Source organism: Oncorhynchus clarkii, chromosome 33 (assembly GCF_045791955.1).
Source record: "Oncorhynchus clarkii lewisi isolate Uvic-CL-2024 chromosome 33, UVic_Ocla_1.0, whole genome shotgun sequence".
Lineage (NCBI taxonomy): Eukaryota > Metazoa > Chordata > Actinopteri > Salmoniformes > Salmonidae > Oncorhynchus > Oncorhynchus clarkii.
In genome coordinates, this window is record NC_092179.1 from 3,082,325 (window position 1) to 3,100,290 (window position 17,966).

The window sequence follows — 17,966 nt, forward strand, 5'->3', positions numbered from 1 at the left end:
GTAGCGATAGTCATTTAGACAGGTTACCTTGGCATTCTTTGGCATAGGGACTTTGGTGGTCTGCTTGAAACATGTAGGTATTACAGACTGGGTCAGGGAGAGTGCATGCTCTAAGTACACGTCCTGGTAATCTGTTTTATGAATGTTAGTCTGTTTAAAGGTCTTACTCGCATCGGCTACAGAGAGCGTGATCACACAGTCATCCAGAACAGCTGGTGCTCTCATGCACGGTTCAGTGTTGGTTGCCATGAAGTGAGCATGGAAGGCATTTCGCTCATCTGATAGGCCCGCTTCCGTATTGAGCGCATCACTGGTACTCCTGTTTGTTTTGCTTGTGAGCAGGATTCAGGAGAATAGAGTTAGCTTTGTGTGCGTCTCTGTGTGTGGCGTAAAGTTAATCTATAGTTTTTTCACCTCTACTGCACAGATGACATGCTGGAAGAAATTAGGTAAAATGGATTTAAGTTTTCCTGCATTAAAATAACGTACACTAGAAGCGCCGCCTCTGGGTGAGCATTTTCTTGTTTGCTTATGGCCCTATACAGCTTGTTGAGTGCGATCTTCGTGCCAGCAATGGGTTTGTGGTGGTAAGAAGACCAGTACGAAAACTATAGATTTAAACTCTTTTGGTAAATACACTGATCAAAAATATAAACGCAACATGTAACGTGTTGTTCCCATTTTTCATGAGTTGAAATAAAAGATCCCAGAAATGTTTGTGCTCAAATTTGTTTAAATTACTGTTAGTGAGCATTTGTACTTTGCCAAGATGATCCATCCACCTGACAGGTGTGGCATATCAAGAAGCTGATTAAACAGCATGATCATTACAAAGGTGCACCTTGTGCTGGGGACAATAAAATGTGCAGTTTTGTCACCCAACACAATAAGCTGCCTCTAATGTTGTTTTAGAGAATTTGGAATTACGTCCAACTGGCCTCACAACCACAGACCATGTGTGGGAGAGCGGTTTGCTGATGTCAACATTGTGAACAGAGTGCCCTATGGTGGAGTTGGGGTTATGGTATGGGAAGGCATAAGCTACAGACAACGTACACAATTGCATTTTATCGATGGCGATTTGAATGCACAGAGATACCGTGACAAGATCCTGAGGCCCATTGTCGTGCCATTCATCTGCCGCCATCACCTCATGATTCAGCATGATAATCCACGGCCCCATGTAGTAAGGATCTATACACAATTCCTGGAAGCTGAAAATGTTCCAATTCTTCCATGGTCTGCATACTCACCAGACATGTCACCCATTAAGCATGTTTGGGATGCTCTGGATAGAAATGTCCAACAACATGTCCCAGTTCCCGCCAATATCCAGCAACTTCGCACAGCCATTGAAGAGGAGTGGGACAACATTCCACAGGCCACAATCAACAGCCTGATCAACTCTTTGTGAAGAAGATGTGTCGTGCTGCATGAGGCAAATGGCGGTTACACCAGATACTGATTGGTTTTCTGTACCATGCCCTTACCTTTTTTTTAAGGTATCGGTGGCCAGAAAAAAAAGCTAGATTAAAATGTTCCATGTCCTTTTCCAGCCACGACTCGTAGAAACATAGGATATTATAGTTCTTCAGATCACGTTGATAGCATAGTCTCCAATGGAGCTCGTCCAGTTAATTCTCCAGTGATTGCACGAGGGTCGAGGCAGTTTATCCACTTTCAGACATAGTCTCGTCAGGTATGCCGCACGCGGGCCTCTATAATGGCGCCTCTTCCTTTTTCAAGTGTCTGGGATTTGGGCCTGGTCGAGGATGAGCGGTATGTCATTCTCCTCTGGGAGAAGAAGAAGTGTGGTGCTCGTATGAGCAAGAACACATCTGAGAAAGTAACTCAATTCTTTGGGTTATTCAAGCGATCATTAACCTCATCCAAATTTAGGTTAATGATCGCTGTTCTGATGTCCAGAAGCTCTTTTCGGCCATAGGAAACGATGACGGAAATATTGTGTACAAAAAAAGTTACGATAATCTCAAAAAAACACAAAATAGCACAATTGGTTAGGAGCCCGTAAAATGGCTGCTATTCCCTCCAGCGCCATGACTCAGTTCAGTAGAAATTGAATTGCAGCTGTTTGCCTTGATTGTTTTAAGTTGACTCAACAACAACAAAAAATGACTGTGTAGGTGTGTGGTTAAACGTAGATACTAGGCGTGCGTGTGTTTACCTGGGAGTTAAGGAGGCGGACGGTGGTCTTGGAGCCGACGTCTTTCTCGTACCCCACGGTGGGCGCTGCGTTGAACCGCAGCACTGCATCATGGGAGTCTGTGGTTGGACAATGATAAATAAGTACAGTATTTATATATACATCATTCATTTGGAATCATTGAAGCTACAGATGCTGTACTAAAGTGGGCTTATAAGCTTTTTTGAATGCATTTCTGAGATGCCCACATATTTCAGTTTTGCATCCGAATCTGTATTTAGATTCAGGTGGAGTGTATGGTTGTATATTGTATTGTGTTTATAATGACCAATATACCACACGCCCTTGGGCCTTATTTCTTAATTAATCCCCTAGAGTCGATTGACGCCCCATCAAAATGTGTCAGTTCAAGCTAGAGATTAGGTTTTTTTGCATTACATTTTAGTAGACACTCTTGTCCATAGTGATTTACAGTAGTGAGTGCATACATTTTCATACTGTCCCCCATGGGAATCAAACCAACAACCCTGGCATTGCAAGCGCCAAACAGGACACATTGGATGCGTCTCAGTCCACCGCATCCGCCAGTGTTGTACTTCCACATTTGTGGTGGATGGTGACAGAGCTAGAGCGGTGTTTGTCAGAACATCCCAAAAATCGGTCACAAAAATGTCTGTAGTGTCCAAACGGTTTGACCTACAAAACTCGATTTTGCTCTATAACCCCCACAAGTGTCACTGGACTCACTGGACATTAAATATGTGTCAAATACATATACAATGCCTTCAGAAAGTATTCAGACCCTTGACCTTTCCCACATTTGTTATGTAACAGCCCTATACTAAAATGTATTAAATTGTTTCCCCCCCCTTCATATCTACACACAATACCCCATAATGACAAAGCAAAAACAGGTTTCCTGAGCTTTCTTATATCTCCTAGATTTAGGACAGATACTTCAAAAACCTTGTTTCTTATGATTTCTTATTTTCTGTCTATTTTCCCATTTATGCATGTATTATTCAATGCGTTTATGTTGGTTTTAATAGCAAAGGCCAAAATCTATATTTTATCAAATCATGTATTTATATATTTTTGTTGATACCTAAAGGGGTCCTAAAATTCCAAATCAAATAGCTAAATGATACATAGTATGACCATCTTAAAACAATTCCATATGTCAGCTTAGCACCCCCCCCCTCCCCCAATGTCTTAGACTCTAAAGAATTAAATATATAATCATATATGACACCTTTATCCAAAGTGACTTCTTCCTAGGTTCCTGCCTTTCCAGGGAGTTTTTCCTGGCCACAGTGCTTCTACATCTGCATTGCTTGCTGTTTGGGGTTTTAGGCTTTCTGTATAGCACTTTGTGACATCTGTTGATGTAAAAAGGGCTATATAAATACATTTGATTGATTGACTTACAGACTTGCGCGCATATATAATGACTTCCTCAATTAATTACTGACTTGGGTTTTGTTGAAGATTGAATAGATCTAGTTCTAGAGGTCAATAAAGTTGTTTCCGGATATTTAATACACATAAGTGAATTTGTCCCAATACTTTTCGTCCCCTAAAATGGGTAGACTATGTTCAAAAACTGCTGTAATTTCTAAACGGTTCACCCGATATGGATGAAAATACCTTCAAATTAAAGCTGATAGTCTGCACTTTAACATCATAGGCATTGTTTCAAATCCAAAGTGCTGGAGTAGGGCTAAAAGCCTGTTGATGAAATGGATTGTTTGTTTGTAGTTATCTAGCTTGGTTGTAGTCTGCAAGCTACAGTAAGCTAGTACAGTAATGTTACAGTAGCTAGCTACACCTTTACTGAATGACAACAAGGTAGCCTGAACACTGTTCTGTCTAGTTAGTTGGGCTTGGAAATTGATAAATGAACATATGGAGAGATCACACATTCATGCAGCTGTGGTGGTGTCACTCTTTTGTCTATTTACCTGCTTTCAAGCCTTTATCCATACTAAAAGGTCTCCCATGAAAGTAATGTTGACTTCAATGGGACAACCAGCTAGTTAACGATGCAATGTTGTGTTCTCGCTCTCACTAGATAGAAGTGTGTGGTTCAGTGGCAGATTTTCAAAAGAAAATATACAAAGATAGTATCAGCAATCAGACGAGGCACACCTGGTCTCATTCATTTACAGATGTTACTTAGATTGAGAATGATTTCCATATCTGTTATTGCCCATGACTATGTGCTATTGTTTTTAAAATACACAGCAAACCAAAAGCTGCCACCATTACTGTGCGTGCCGTATAGACAATGGTGGTAAATATTTCATTAAAATGTCATTTTCATTAATAAATGTGGTCAATTAATTCACTGTGTGGATATCTTTATACATTATGCATACTTAGTTAATATTCCATTCCATTTGTCCTCGATTCCGGAACGTGAAGCCCCCTGACCCCAGCAGGGTGGACCAAGAAAAAGTGCTGGCTTAAGGCACTGTATGACTTCGTGTTAAGTAAAATTAAGATCACTCAAATTAATATTTAAATTTAGTGTGACTGACATGAATTGGAGCATTAACTGGCTTCGTCTATACTCGGGTGGAACAACAGATATGCAATACATTTGCCAACAATGGTTGTGCCAATTAATTATATCACAATGGTTGAGAGTGCGTACACACTTGTAATGTAGCCTACATCCGTTGTTAAACTCTACTGATTGACAATGGGTGAGTGCTCGGTCCTCGTTTTCCTGTAGTCCACAATCATCTCCTTTGTCTTGATCACATTGGGGCAGCAGGTAGCCTAGTGGTTAGAGCGTTGGACTAGTACCCGAAAGGTTGCAAGATTGAATCCCTGAGCAGACAAGGTAAAAATCTGTCGTTCTGCCCCTGAACAAGGCAGTTCAAATTTGTTGGTAACATACTGGCCTAGTTAAATAAACCAAAAAAAATGATTCAGGGAAAGGTTTTTGTCCTTTCACCATACGGTCAGGTCTCTGACCTCCTCCCTATTGGCTGTCTTGTCGGTGATCACTGTTGCGTCATCGGCAAACTTAATGATGGTGTTGGTGTCTGGCCATGCAGTCATGAGTGAACAGGGAGGGGACTGAGCACGCACCCCTGAGGGGCCCACGTGTTGAGGATCAGTGTAACTGATGTGTTGTTACCTACCCTTATTGTGCGGTTGTGTTTTGAAGGACGCACGGCTCTCGATGTTCGCCTCTCCCAAGTCCGTACGGGAGTTGCAGCGATGGGACAAGATGACTGTAACTATCAATTGGATATCACAAAAAGGGGCTTTTAATTTTTTTTTTTAACAATTCTATAAAAAAGTTTGTAATGACACAATTTCCAGTGTACAACATCTAAATAAAAGGATGTATTGGTGATTTTCAAGACTTTGTTTATGTGTTATGTGTGCCCACATACTGCAGAACAAGCCTGAGGTGATAGACTAGATATAACATAGTAAATGTAAATCTTGGACACTCAAATTAGTTTGGCTAATTAAGGCAAAAACTAAAGTAGGGTGGTTGGTTGGGGTGGGTGCAATCCAAAGCTTGCGAGTTGGAATCTTATCACAGACAACTTTAGCCTTTTAGATAATTAGCAACTTTTTTACTACTTACTGTTTTTTGTTAGTTTGCAACTACTTAGCATGTTAGCTAACCCTAACCTTAAAATCAAACAGAGATTTGGCAAAAAATTAAAATAAACTTTCCTTTAAGTATATAGTACTTTCAAAAAAATATTTAATTTGAATGTCCACAAAATATACTTAAGGATACATTCAAAAAAGTATGTACAAAATATAGCCACGAGCAGCAATGAACGGGGTTCACAGGATGACAGAAAGGACACAAGATGAGTTGGATAACAAAGCATGAACTACACTACATGACCAAAAGTATGTGGACACCTGCTAGTCGAATATCTCATTCCAAAATCATTGGCATTAATATGGAGCTGGTCCCACCTTTGCTGCTATAACAGCCTCCACTCTTCTGGAAAGGCTTTCCACTAGATGTTGGAACATTGCTGCAGGGACTTGCTTCCATTCAGCCGCACTGATGTTGGGCGATTAGGCCTGGCTCTCAGTCATCATTCCAATTCATCCCAAAGGTCTTTGATGAGGTTGAGGTTAGGGCTCTGTGCATGCCAGTAAAGTTCTTCCACACTGATCTCGTCAAACCGTTTCTGTATGGACCTCGCTTTGTGCACGGGGGCATTGTCATGCTGAAACAGGAAAGGGCACCACTCCAGCTTGTGTGCAGCTGCTCGGCAATGGAAACCCATTTCATGAAGCTCCCGACAAACAGTTCTCGTGCTGTCGTTACTTCCAGAGGTAGTTTGGAATTCGGAAGTGAGTGTTGCACCCGAGGACAGGTGATTTTTATTACACGCTTCAGCACTAAGCGGTCCCGTTCTGTGGCCTACCACTTTGCGATTGAGCCGTTATTGCTCCTAGACATTTTCACTTCACATTAAAAGCACTTACGGTTGACCGGGCAGCTCTAGCAGGGCAGAAATTTGACGAACTGACTTGTTGGAAAGGTGGAATCTTATGACGGTGCCACTTTGAAAGTCACTGAGCTCTTCAGTAAGGCCATTCTACTGCCAATATTTGTATATGGAGCTTGCATAGCTGTGTGGTTGATTTTATACACATGTCAGCAATGGGTGTGGCTGAAATAGCCGAATCCACTCATTTGAAGGGGTGTGCAAATACAATATATATGCAAAAGTATCTTCCTTTACGTGCAATCGGTGAATGCATTACCATGTTTATCACTCAATACAACAAGCATGACACAAGTGAATATTGGTCTAGTACTGTAGGTTGGTTATCTTTGAATGCAGCAGGTAATCGTTACTATTATTATTAGTAGCAATTATTATTTACATACGTATTCAGACCCTTTGCTATGAGACTCGAAATTGAGCTCAGGTGAATTCTGTTTCCATTGATCATCCTTGAGATATTTCTACAACTTGATTGGAGTCCACCTGTGGTAAATTCAATTGATTGGACATTATTTGGAAAGGCACACACCTGACTATGTAAGGACAGTGCATGTCAGAGAAAAAACAAGCCATGAGGTCGAAGGAAATGTCCGTAGAGCTCCGAGACATGATTGTGTCGAGGTACAGATCTGGGGAAGGGTACCAAAACATTTCTGCAGCATTGAAGGTCCCCAAGAACACAGTGGCCTCCATCATTCATAAATGGAAGAAGTGTGGAATCACCAAGAGCAATCGGGGGAGAAGGGCCATGGTCAGGGAGGTGACCAAGAACCCGATGGTCACTCTGACAGAGCTCTAGAGTGTCTCTGTGGAGTTGGGCAAACCTTACAGAAGGACAACCATCTCTGAAGCACTACCCCAATTAGGCCTTTCTGGTAGGAGGTGGCAGGTAGCCTAGTGGTTAGAGCGTTAGGCCAGTAACCAAAAGGTTGCTGGATTGAATCCCTGAGCTGTCAAAGTAAAAATATGTAATTCTGCTCCTGAAGATGTGGATGTCAATTAAGGCAGCCCCCTGCACCTCTCTGATTCAGGGGTTGGGTTAAATGCGGAAGGCATATTTCAGTTGAAGGCATTCAGTTGTACAACTGACTAAGTATCCCCCTTTTCCCTAGTGGCCAGGTGGAAGCCACTCCTCAGCAAAGGCACATGACAGCCCGCTTGGAGTTTGACAAAAGTCACCTAAAGACTCTCAGGCCACAAGAAACAAGATTCTCTGGTCTGATGAAAGTCTTTGGCCTAAATGTCAACCGTCATGTCTGGAGGAAACCTACCACCATCCCTACGGGGAAGCATGATGGCAGCATCATGCTGTGGCGGTGTTTTTCAGTAGCAGGGACTGGGAGTCTAGTCAGGACCGAGGGAAAGATGAAGGAGCAAAGTGTAGAGAGATCCTTGATGAAAACCTGCTCCAGAGAGCTCAGGACTTCAGACTGGGGCGAAGGTTCACCTTCCAACAGGACAACGACTCTAAGCACACAGCCAAGACAACGCAGGAGAGGCTTCGGGACAAGTCTTTGAATGTCCTTGAATGGCCCAGCTAGAGCCCGATCGAACATCTCTGGAGAGACCTGAAAATAGCCGTGCAGCAACGCTTCCCATCCAACCTGATAGAGCTTGAGAGGATCTGCAGAGAAGAATGGGAGAAACTCCACAAATACAGGTTTGCCAAGCTTGTAACTTCATACCCAAGAAGACATGAGGCTGTAATCGCTGCCAGAGGTGCTTCAACAAAGTACTGAATAAAGTGTCTGAATACTTATGTAAATGTAATATTTCTAAAAACCTCTTTTTACTTTGCCATTATGTAAATGTCAATATTTCAGTTTTTTATTTTTTTTTAAAGGTTTGCTTTGTCATTATGGGGGGTTGTGTGTAGATTGAGGGATTAAATATATATATTTTAGAATAACACTGTAACCAAACAAAATGTGGAAAAAGTAAAGGGGTACTTTTCGAAGGCACTGTATATAAAACACAGAGAAATCACGTTTTTGACTGCACTGGGCTTTTAAAGGTATTACGTTTATATACTAATTCTGGGGTCAATTTGACTAATGGTTTATGTTAAGGTTTGTGAAGTATTTTCTGCATTATTGTATTGGCAACAATGTAACCTTTATTTAACTACGCAAGTCAGTTTAAGAACAAATTCTTATTTACAATGACGGCCTACCCCTACCAAACCTGGACAACACTGTGCCAGTTGTGCACCGCCCTATGGGACTCCCAATCAAAGTCAGAAAAAATGGCGCCGGAAGAAATGGCAGCAGTTTTTCGGGCACCCAACCAATTGTGCTGTTATGTGTTTTTTTGCACGTTATTTGTAACTTATTTTGTACATAATGTTTCTGCAACTGCATCTTACGGCAAAAAAAGAGCTTCTGAATATCAGGACAGCGATCACTCACCTCGGATTAGATAAAGATTTTTTCAACAACAAGCAGGAAGCACAGGACATTCTCCAAACACCCAACAGGACCGACATCCCCTTTATTTGCAAGAGGAAGCGACTTAGGTACAGAGGACAAAGAGCCGGATGCCTTGTGAAGACCCGGAGAAGGCGAGTGGGAAAGCTGCCGTTACCATCAATACTACTCGCCAACATGCAATCATTGGACAATAAATTAGATGAGGTACGATCACGAATATCCTACCAACGGGACATCAAAAACTGTAATATCCTATCTAGCGGGATATACACTACACCAGCAAGATAGAACAGTACACTCAGGTAAGACGAGGGGGGGCGGTCTGTGCATATTTGTAAACAACAGCTGGTGCAAGAAATCTAAGGAAGTCTCTAGATTTTGCCTGCCTGAAGTAGAGTATATTGTGATAAATTGCAGGCCACACTACTTGCCTAGAGAGGTTTCAGCTATACTTTTCATGGCTGTTTATTTACCACCACAGACAGATGCTGGCACTAAGACCGCACTCAGTCAGCTGTATAAGGAAATAAGCAAACATGGAACCACTCACCCAGAGGCGGCACTCCTAGTGGCTGGAGACTTTAATGCAGGGAAACTTAAATCAGTTCTACCAAATGTCTATCAACATGTTAAATGTGCAACCTGAGGGAGAAAAAATCTAGATCACCTGTACTCCACACACAGAGATGCGTACAAAGCTCTCCCTCTCCCTCCATTTGGTAAATCCGACCACAACTCTATCCTCCTGATTCCTGCTTACAAGCTCAAATTAAAGCAGGAAGCACCAGTGACTCGGACTATAAAAAAGTGATCAGATGAAGCAGATGCTAAACTACAGGACTACAGGACTGGAACATGTTCCGGGATTCTTCAGATGGCATTGTGGAGTACACCACATCAGTCACTGGCTTTATCAATAAGTGCATCGAGGACGTTATCCCCACAGTGACTGTACGTACATACCCCAACCAGAAGTCATGGATTACAGGCATTCACACTGAGCTAAAGGGTAGAGCTACCACTTTCAAGGTGCGGGACTCTAACCCGGAAGCTTACAAGAAATCCTGCTATGCCCTGCAACGAACCATCAAACAGGCAAAGCGTCAATACAGGGCTAAGATTGAATCATACTACACCGGCTCCGACGCTCGTCTTATGTGGCAGGGCTTGCAAACTTTTACAGAGCACAAAGGGAAGCACAGCCGCGAGCTGCCTAGTGACATGAGCCTACCAGACAAGCTAAATCACTTATATTCTTGCTTCAAGGCAAGCAACACAAAGCAACAATGCATGAGAGCATCAGCTGTTCCAGATGACTGTGTGATCACGCTCTCCGTAGCCAAAGCGAGTAAGACCTTTAAACAGGTCAACATACACAAGGCTGCGGGGCCAGACGGATTACCAGGACGTGTGCTCTGGGCATGTGCTGACCAACTGGCAGGTGTCTTCACCCACATTTTCAACATGTCCCTGATTGAGTCTGTGGACCACCATAGTTCCTGTGCCCAAGAACACAAAGGCAACCTGCCTAAATGACTACAGACCGGTGGCACTCACATCCGTAGTCATGAAGTGCTTTGAAAGGCTGGTCATTGCTCACATCAACACCATTATCCCAGAAACCATAGACCCACACAAATTTGCATACCGCCCAAACAGATCCACAGATGATGCAATCTCTATTGCACTCCACACTGCCCTTTCCCACCTGGACAAAAGGAACACTTATGTGAGAATGCTATTCATTGACTACAGCTCAGCGTTCAACACCATAGTACCCTCAAAGCTCATCACTAAGCTAAGGATCCTCTGACTAAACACATCCCTCTGCAACTGGATCCTGGACTTCCTGACGAGCCGCCCCCAGGTGGTGAGGGTAGGTAGCAACATCTGCCACGCTGATCCTCAACACTGGAGCTCCCCAGGGGTGCATGCTCAGTCCCCTCCTGTAGTCCCTGTTCACTGCATGGCCAGGCACGACTCCAACACCATCCTTAAGTTTGTAGACGACACAACAGTGGGAGGCCTGATCACCGACAACGACGAGACAGCCTATAGGGAGGAGGTCATAGACCTGACCATGTGGTGCCAGAATAACAACCTATCCCTCAACATAACCAAGACTAAGGACATGATTGTGCACTACAGAAAAAGGCAGACCGAGCACTGCCCAATTCTCATTGGTGCCGGAGTGCCAAGTCTAGGAAAAAAATACTTCTCAACAGTTTTTACCCCCGAGCCGTAAGACTCCTGAACAGGTAATCAAATGGCTACCCGGACTATTTGCATTGTGTGCCCCTCCCAACAACAACCCCCTATTTTATGCTGCTGCTACTCTCTGTTTATAATATATGCATAGTCCCTTTAACTATACATTCATGTACAGACTACCTCAATTGGGCCGACCAACCAGTGCTCCCACACATTGTCTAACTGGGCTATCTGCATTGTGTCCTGCCACCCCCTCTTTTACGCTACTGCTACTCGCTGTTCATCATATGTGCATAGTCACTTTAAACATATCTACATGTACATACAACCTCAATCAGTCTGAGCCTCGCTACTGTTATTTTTATTTGTTTTATTTCTTTACTCACCTATTGTTCACCTAATACCTTTTTTCTAACACAGATTCTGATGATGTATAAATACGCTCAGTCATTACAAAGATACAAAGATAAACATCCTTCCTAACTCAGTTCCCGGAGAGAAAGAAAATCGCTCAGGGATTTCACCATGAGGCCAATGGTGAGTGTAATGGCTGTGATAGGAGACAACTGAGGATGGATCAACCAGCAGCATACCAGCAGCATTGCTGGCTTGCCTCTGAAGCTAAGCAGCATTGATCCTGGTCACTCCCTGGATGGGAGACTAGATGCTGCTGGAAGTGGTGTTGGAGGTTCAGTAGGAGGGACTCTTTCCCGTGGTCTAAAATCAATATCCCAGGGCAGTGATTGGTGACATTGCCCTGTGTTGGGTGCTATCTTTCAGATTGGAAGTTAAATGGCTGTCACCGACTCTCTGTGGTCATTAACGATCCCATGGCATTTATCATAAGAGTAGGGGCGTTAACCCTGGTGTGCTGGCTCAATTCCCAATCTGGCCCTCATACCATTCTGGCCACTTAATCATCCCCTGCTTCCAATTAGCTCGTCCATTCCTTCCCACATAACTCTTCCCCAGGTCATTGCTGCACATGAGAATGTGTTCTCAGTCAATTTAGCTGGTTAAATACATCAACAACTTTGTAGTTCTCAAGCAATACTAACCTAAATGACAGTTTCAAAAGAAGGAAGCCTTTACAGAATACAAATATTCCAAATTATCCATCCTGTTTGCAATAAGGCACTAAAGTAAAACTGAAAGAAACTCACTTTATGAAGTGAATACAAAGAGTTATGTTTGGGGCAAATCCAACACATCACTGAGTCCCACTCTTCATATTTTCAAGTGTGGTGGCTGCATCATGTTATGGGTATACTTGTTATCTGCAAAGACTAGGGCGTTCTTTAGGATAAAAATAAATGGAATAGAGCAAAGCACAGGCAAAATTCTAGAGGAATACCTGGTTTAGTCTGCTTTCCAACAGACACTGGGAGACAAATTCACCTTTCATCAGGACAATAACTTAAAACAAAAGGCCAAAAATACACTGGAGTTGCTTACCAAGACAACATTGAATGTTCTTGAAAATCGGGTCAAAAATCTATGGCAAGACTTGAACATGGCAGCCTAGCAATGATCAACAACCAACTTGTCAGAGCTTGAAGAATCTTTAAAATAATAATGGGCAAATATTGTACAATCCAACAAGCTCCCCTGCCTCAGCCGGTCTGCCAGGTTCCTGCGCATCAGCAGGGGTGACTGGTCCACTTCTGATCCCCAGGATTGACCCTTAGGTTGGCGTCCTACAGCTGGAGCCGAACGCACCGGGGAGGGGGTCGCCATGCTCCCGCGTTTCAGCCGGACTGATAGGTTTCCCGCACCTCTCAGCAGAGGTGACCGGTCTGCTTCTGATCCCCGGAATCGTCATTTTGGTCGGTGTCCTGCGGCTGGATCTGCGTGTCGGGGAAGGGGTACTGTCAAGTGTGCTCCCTCTCCGGCATCTAGGTCACCAGGCTGCTCATTAAGACGCAGACCTGTCACACTCACCTGCATGTTGTCAGACTCACCTGGACTCCATCACTTCCCTGATTAGCCGGACTGAAAGATTTCCCGCGTCTCAGCAGAGGTGACCGGTACGCTCCTGATCCCTGGGATCGTCATTTTGGTAGGCGTCTTGCGGCTGGAAAACACTCTAAAGTTTCCAAAACTGTAAAAATATTGTCTGTGAGTATAACAGAACTGATATTGCAGGCGAAAGCCTGAGAAAAATCCAATCCGGAAGTGACTCATGTTTTGAAAGCTCTGCGTTCCGATGCGTCCCTATTGAGCAGTGAATGGGCTAACAACCAGATTCCTTTTTCTATGTATTCCCCAAGGTGTCTACAGCATTTTGACATAGTTTCACGCCTTTGTGTTGAAGAATGAGCGTAAGCGAATACATTGCGTAAGTGGTCACCTGATGGCTCTCAGAGTGATTCTGGCGTAAAATACAGAGGTAGCCATTTTTCCTCTCGGTCCTACTGAAAAGCCAATTGTAACCGGTGGATATATTATCAAATAGATATTTGAAAAACACCTTGAGGATTGATTATAAACAACGTTTGCCATGTTTCTGTCGATATTATGGAGCTAGTTTGGAATATTTTTCGCCGTTGTCGTGATCGCAATTTCCGGTCGATTTCTCAGCCAAACGTGAAGAGCAAATGGAGCTATTTCGCCTACAAAAGTAATATTTTTGGAAAAAAGGAACATTTGCTATCTAACTGGGAGTCTCGTGAGTGAAAACATCCCGAAGCTCATCAAAGGTAAACTATTTAATTTGATTGCTTTTCTGATTTTCGTGACCAGGTTGCCTGCTGCTAGCTAGGCATAATGCTATGCTAGGCTATCGATAAACTTACACAAATGCTTGTCTTGCTTTGGCTGTAAAGCATATTTTCAAAATCTGAGATGACAGGGTGATTATCAAAAGGCTAAACTGTGTTTCAATATATTTCACTTGTGATTTCATGAATAGGAATATTTTCTAGCAATATTTATGTCCGTTGCGTTATGCTAATTAGTGTCAGATGATGACAACGCTCCCGGACCCGGGATGGGTAGTTACAACAGGTTAATTGACCAAAAAATTGAAAAAATGTAGAAAAACGGTCCAGAAAGAACTTTAAGGGGGTGAGTTTAAGTTTAGAAAAAAAGTTCACATTTTTGAATTTTGACTTCCTATGAAATCATATTGCAAATGGACAAAACATATGTCTTATGCAAAAGTTTTAAAAACAATTTAAAAAGTGATTATAATAAAATATGACTAAAGTATGTTGATACAGTTCTTATACATGTGTAATTGACACAAAATTCGAAAGAATTTCGAAAAACGGTCCAGAAAGCACTTTAAGGGTGTGATTAAGTTTTTTTTTTAAATTTTTGCTATTTTTGACTTTTGACTTCCTATGAAATCATATTGCAAATGGACAAAACATATATATGCCTTATGCACAAGTTAAAACAAATATATATAATAATAATGATAATAAAATTGGACAAAAGTATATTCATACAGTTCTTACACGTGTAATTGACAAAAAAATCTAAAGAATTTCGAAAAACGGCCCAGAAAGCACTTTAAGGGGGTGATAAGTTTTAGAAAAAAATGTTCAGTTTTTCAAAATGTTACTTTTGGATGTTGACTTGTGTTACATTTGCAATATGAAAAACCACGGTGGAGCGCACTCGCCACCTGTTGGATTTTTAAAGTGTTACACTTGGCATTTGCCATATGGCATTTGCAATCAACTTTGAATGAAACGACACCGAATTGAGTGGTATTGGACACCGTGTACATGGTTTGTCCAGTGCCAATGACTTCCCATTCATTTTTGTACATTTCAGGGGGGTGTTCCCTTACTGTCTGAATGACGTGTCCAAAGTAAACTGCCTGTAGCTCAGGCCCTGAAGCCAGAATATGCATATAAGTGGTACCATTGGAAAGAAAACACTTTCACATTAGTAGGAATGTTAAAATAATGTAGGAGAATATAACACAATCGATATGGTAGGAGAAAATCCAAAGAAAAACTAACCGGAATGTTTTATTTTTGAGAGACCATCATCTTAGAAATGCAAGAGAAAGGTCATATTGAAAATTGGCTCCCTGGATGCAATTCCTATGGCTTCCACAGGGTGTCAGCAGTCTATGTTCAGACTTGTAACTTCAAAAATGAATAAGAAATATCAGTATTCCTGTTTGCGCTTGCCATGAAGACATTACGCACCTGCTAAAATCGGTTTCCTATTGAACATACTTCCTTCCGAAATAAATATTATAGTTTGATTACATTTTAGGGTATCTGAGGAGTAAATAGAAACGTATTTTGAATTGATGAAACAAAGTTTAGGGGTAGATTTTCGGATTCCTGTCTCTACAAGTTGAACGAGTGGATTACACAAATCGATGGCGCCAACTAAACTGACTTTTTGGGATATAAAGAAGGATTTTATCTAACGAAATGACACTACATGTTATAGCTGGGACCCTTTGGATGACAAATCAGAGGAAATGTTTCAAAAAGTAAGTGAATATTTAATCGTTATATGTGAATGTATGAAACCTGTGCCAGTGGAAAAATATTTTGATGTGGAGTGCCATCCTCAACCAATCGCATGGCATGTTTTTGCTGTAATAGCTACTGTAGATTAACAATAATTTAAGTTTTCAGCCAATATAAGACACTTATATGTACCTAAATGTTTAGAATCCATAATATTTATGATTATTTACTTTAATTGCACGCCCTTCAGTTTCACCGGAAGTTGTCCCGCTAGCGGGACACCGATCCTTATAAGCCACTCTGGGGTAGGGGGCAGGATTTTGACATCCGGATTAAAAGCGTGTCCAAACTAAACTGCCTGTTACTCAGGTCCAGAAGCTAGGGTATGCATGTAATTGTTAGATTTGGAAAGAAAACACTAACGTTTCTAAAACTAAAATGATGTGAGTAGAACAGAAATGATATGGCAGGCGAAACACTGAGGACAAACCATCTAAAAAAATAATAATTTCAGCCTACCACTGTTTCCAATGACTGTCATGTTCATTATGAGGCGAAGTCCATCCAGATTGTAGTTCCTAGGGCTTCCACTAGACGTCAACAGTCTTTAGAAAGAGTTTCAGGCTTGTTTTTGGAAAAATGTGCTAGAATTTGTAGTTTTTCTAAGTGGCTCCAATTTTGGCTTAGTGTTTTCATGCGCGTGGATGAGAGCGCGTTCTTCGTTGTTTATAAAGACTAAAGACAAGGTAAAGACTAACGATTCTTCGTCTTCAATTTTATTGTTTATTTACGTATTAGGGTACCTGAGGTTTGATTATAAACATTGTTTGACTTGTTTGGATTGGTTTATTGGTAACGTTTGGGATTCATTTTGTATGCATTCTGAAGGAAGGAAACCGGTGGATTATTGACTGAAGCGCACAAGCTAAACTGAGTTTTTGGGGATACAAAGAAGGACATTATCGAACAAAAGGACCATTTGTGATGTAGCTGGAACCTTTTGGAGTGCCAACAGAAGAAGATCTTCAAATGTAAGGCATTTATTATATCTCTATTTCTGACTTTCACCTACCTGGTTAAAATATATTTTTCATGCTTTTGTATGTGGGGCGATGTCCTCAGATAATCACATGGTGTGCTTTCGCCGTAAAGCCTTTTTGAAATCTGACACAGCGGCTGGATTAACAAGAAGTTAAGTTTTATTTTGATTTAAGACACTTGTATTTTCATGAATGTTAAATATTTATATTTCTATTATTTAAATTTTGCGCTCTGCAATTTCACCAGATGTTGGCCAGGTGGGACGGTCTGGCCATAAGAAGTTTTAACACTTATTTTTCTTAACTGCATTGTTGGTTAAGGGCTTGTAAGGAAGCACTTCACTGTAAGGTCTACATCTGTTGTATTCGGCGCATGTGACAAGTTGTGCTGTGACAAGTTAGGGGTGGTATACAGAAGATAGCCCTATTTGGTAAAATACAAAGTCCATATCATTGTATCGTTGTTTTAGTATGGTCAGGGCGTGAGTTGGGTGGGTTGTCTATGTTCGTTTTTCTATATTTTGGGATTTCTGTGTTCGGCCTAGTATGGTTCTCAATCAGAGGCAGCTGTCAATCGTTGTCCCTGATTGACTCCTCCTCAGAACCAGGAAGAGGTTGGTTACAATTATGGCAAGAACAGCTCAAATAAGCAAAGAGAAACGACAGTCCATCATTACATCAGGACATGAAGGTTATTCAATCCAGAAAATTTCAAGAACTTTGAAAGTTTCTTCAAGTGCAATCGCAAAAACCATCAAGCGCAATGATGAAACTGGTTCTCATGAGGACCATCACAGGAAAGGAAGACCCAGAGTTACCTCTGCTGCAGAGGATAAGTTCATTAGAGTTAACTGCACCTCAGATTGCAGCCCAAATAAATGCTTCACAGAGTTCAAGTAACAGACACATCTCAACATCAACTGTTATGGTGGAAAAATTACTTGGCCACGTGGCCAAAGACAAAGAGCTTCTGAGAGTGACCACAGTTTTTGGTCCAACCTGTTCTATCTGTTTCTTTCAGAAAAAGCTGTGTGGAGAAAAGAGAAGAGGCTAGTTTGAGCACCAGCGACAGCAGAAAGGAGTAACAAAACTGGCGGTTTCACTTGTTTGTACACTATGTTCCCATCATGATGGTAAACTGCCACCTGGTAAACTGCCAAGTAGACTAAGATTAT

The 17,966-nt window shown here is 41.8% G+C and overlaps 1 protein-coding gene across 1 annotated transcript in view; it reads right to left on the bottom strand.

Annotated features, from left to right (window-relative positions):
* Positions 1-17,966, bottom strand: part of LOC139392764 (ST6 beta-galactosamide alpha-2,6-sialyltranferase 1) — a 176,840-nt gene that overhangs the window by 92,198 nt on the left and 66,676 nt on the right. Inside the window, exon 6 of the mRNA XM_071141011.1 lies at positions 2,186-2,283. Coding sequence (XP_070997112.1) covers positions 2,186-2,283 — 98 coding nt within the window. The remainder of the gene's footprint in view (positions 1-2,185; positions 2,284-17,966) is intronic.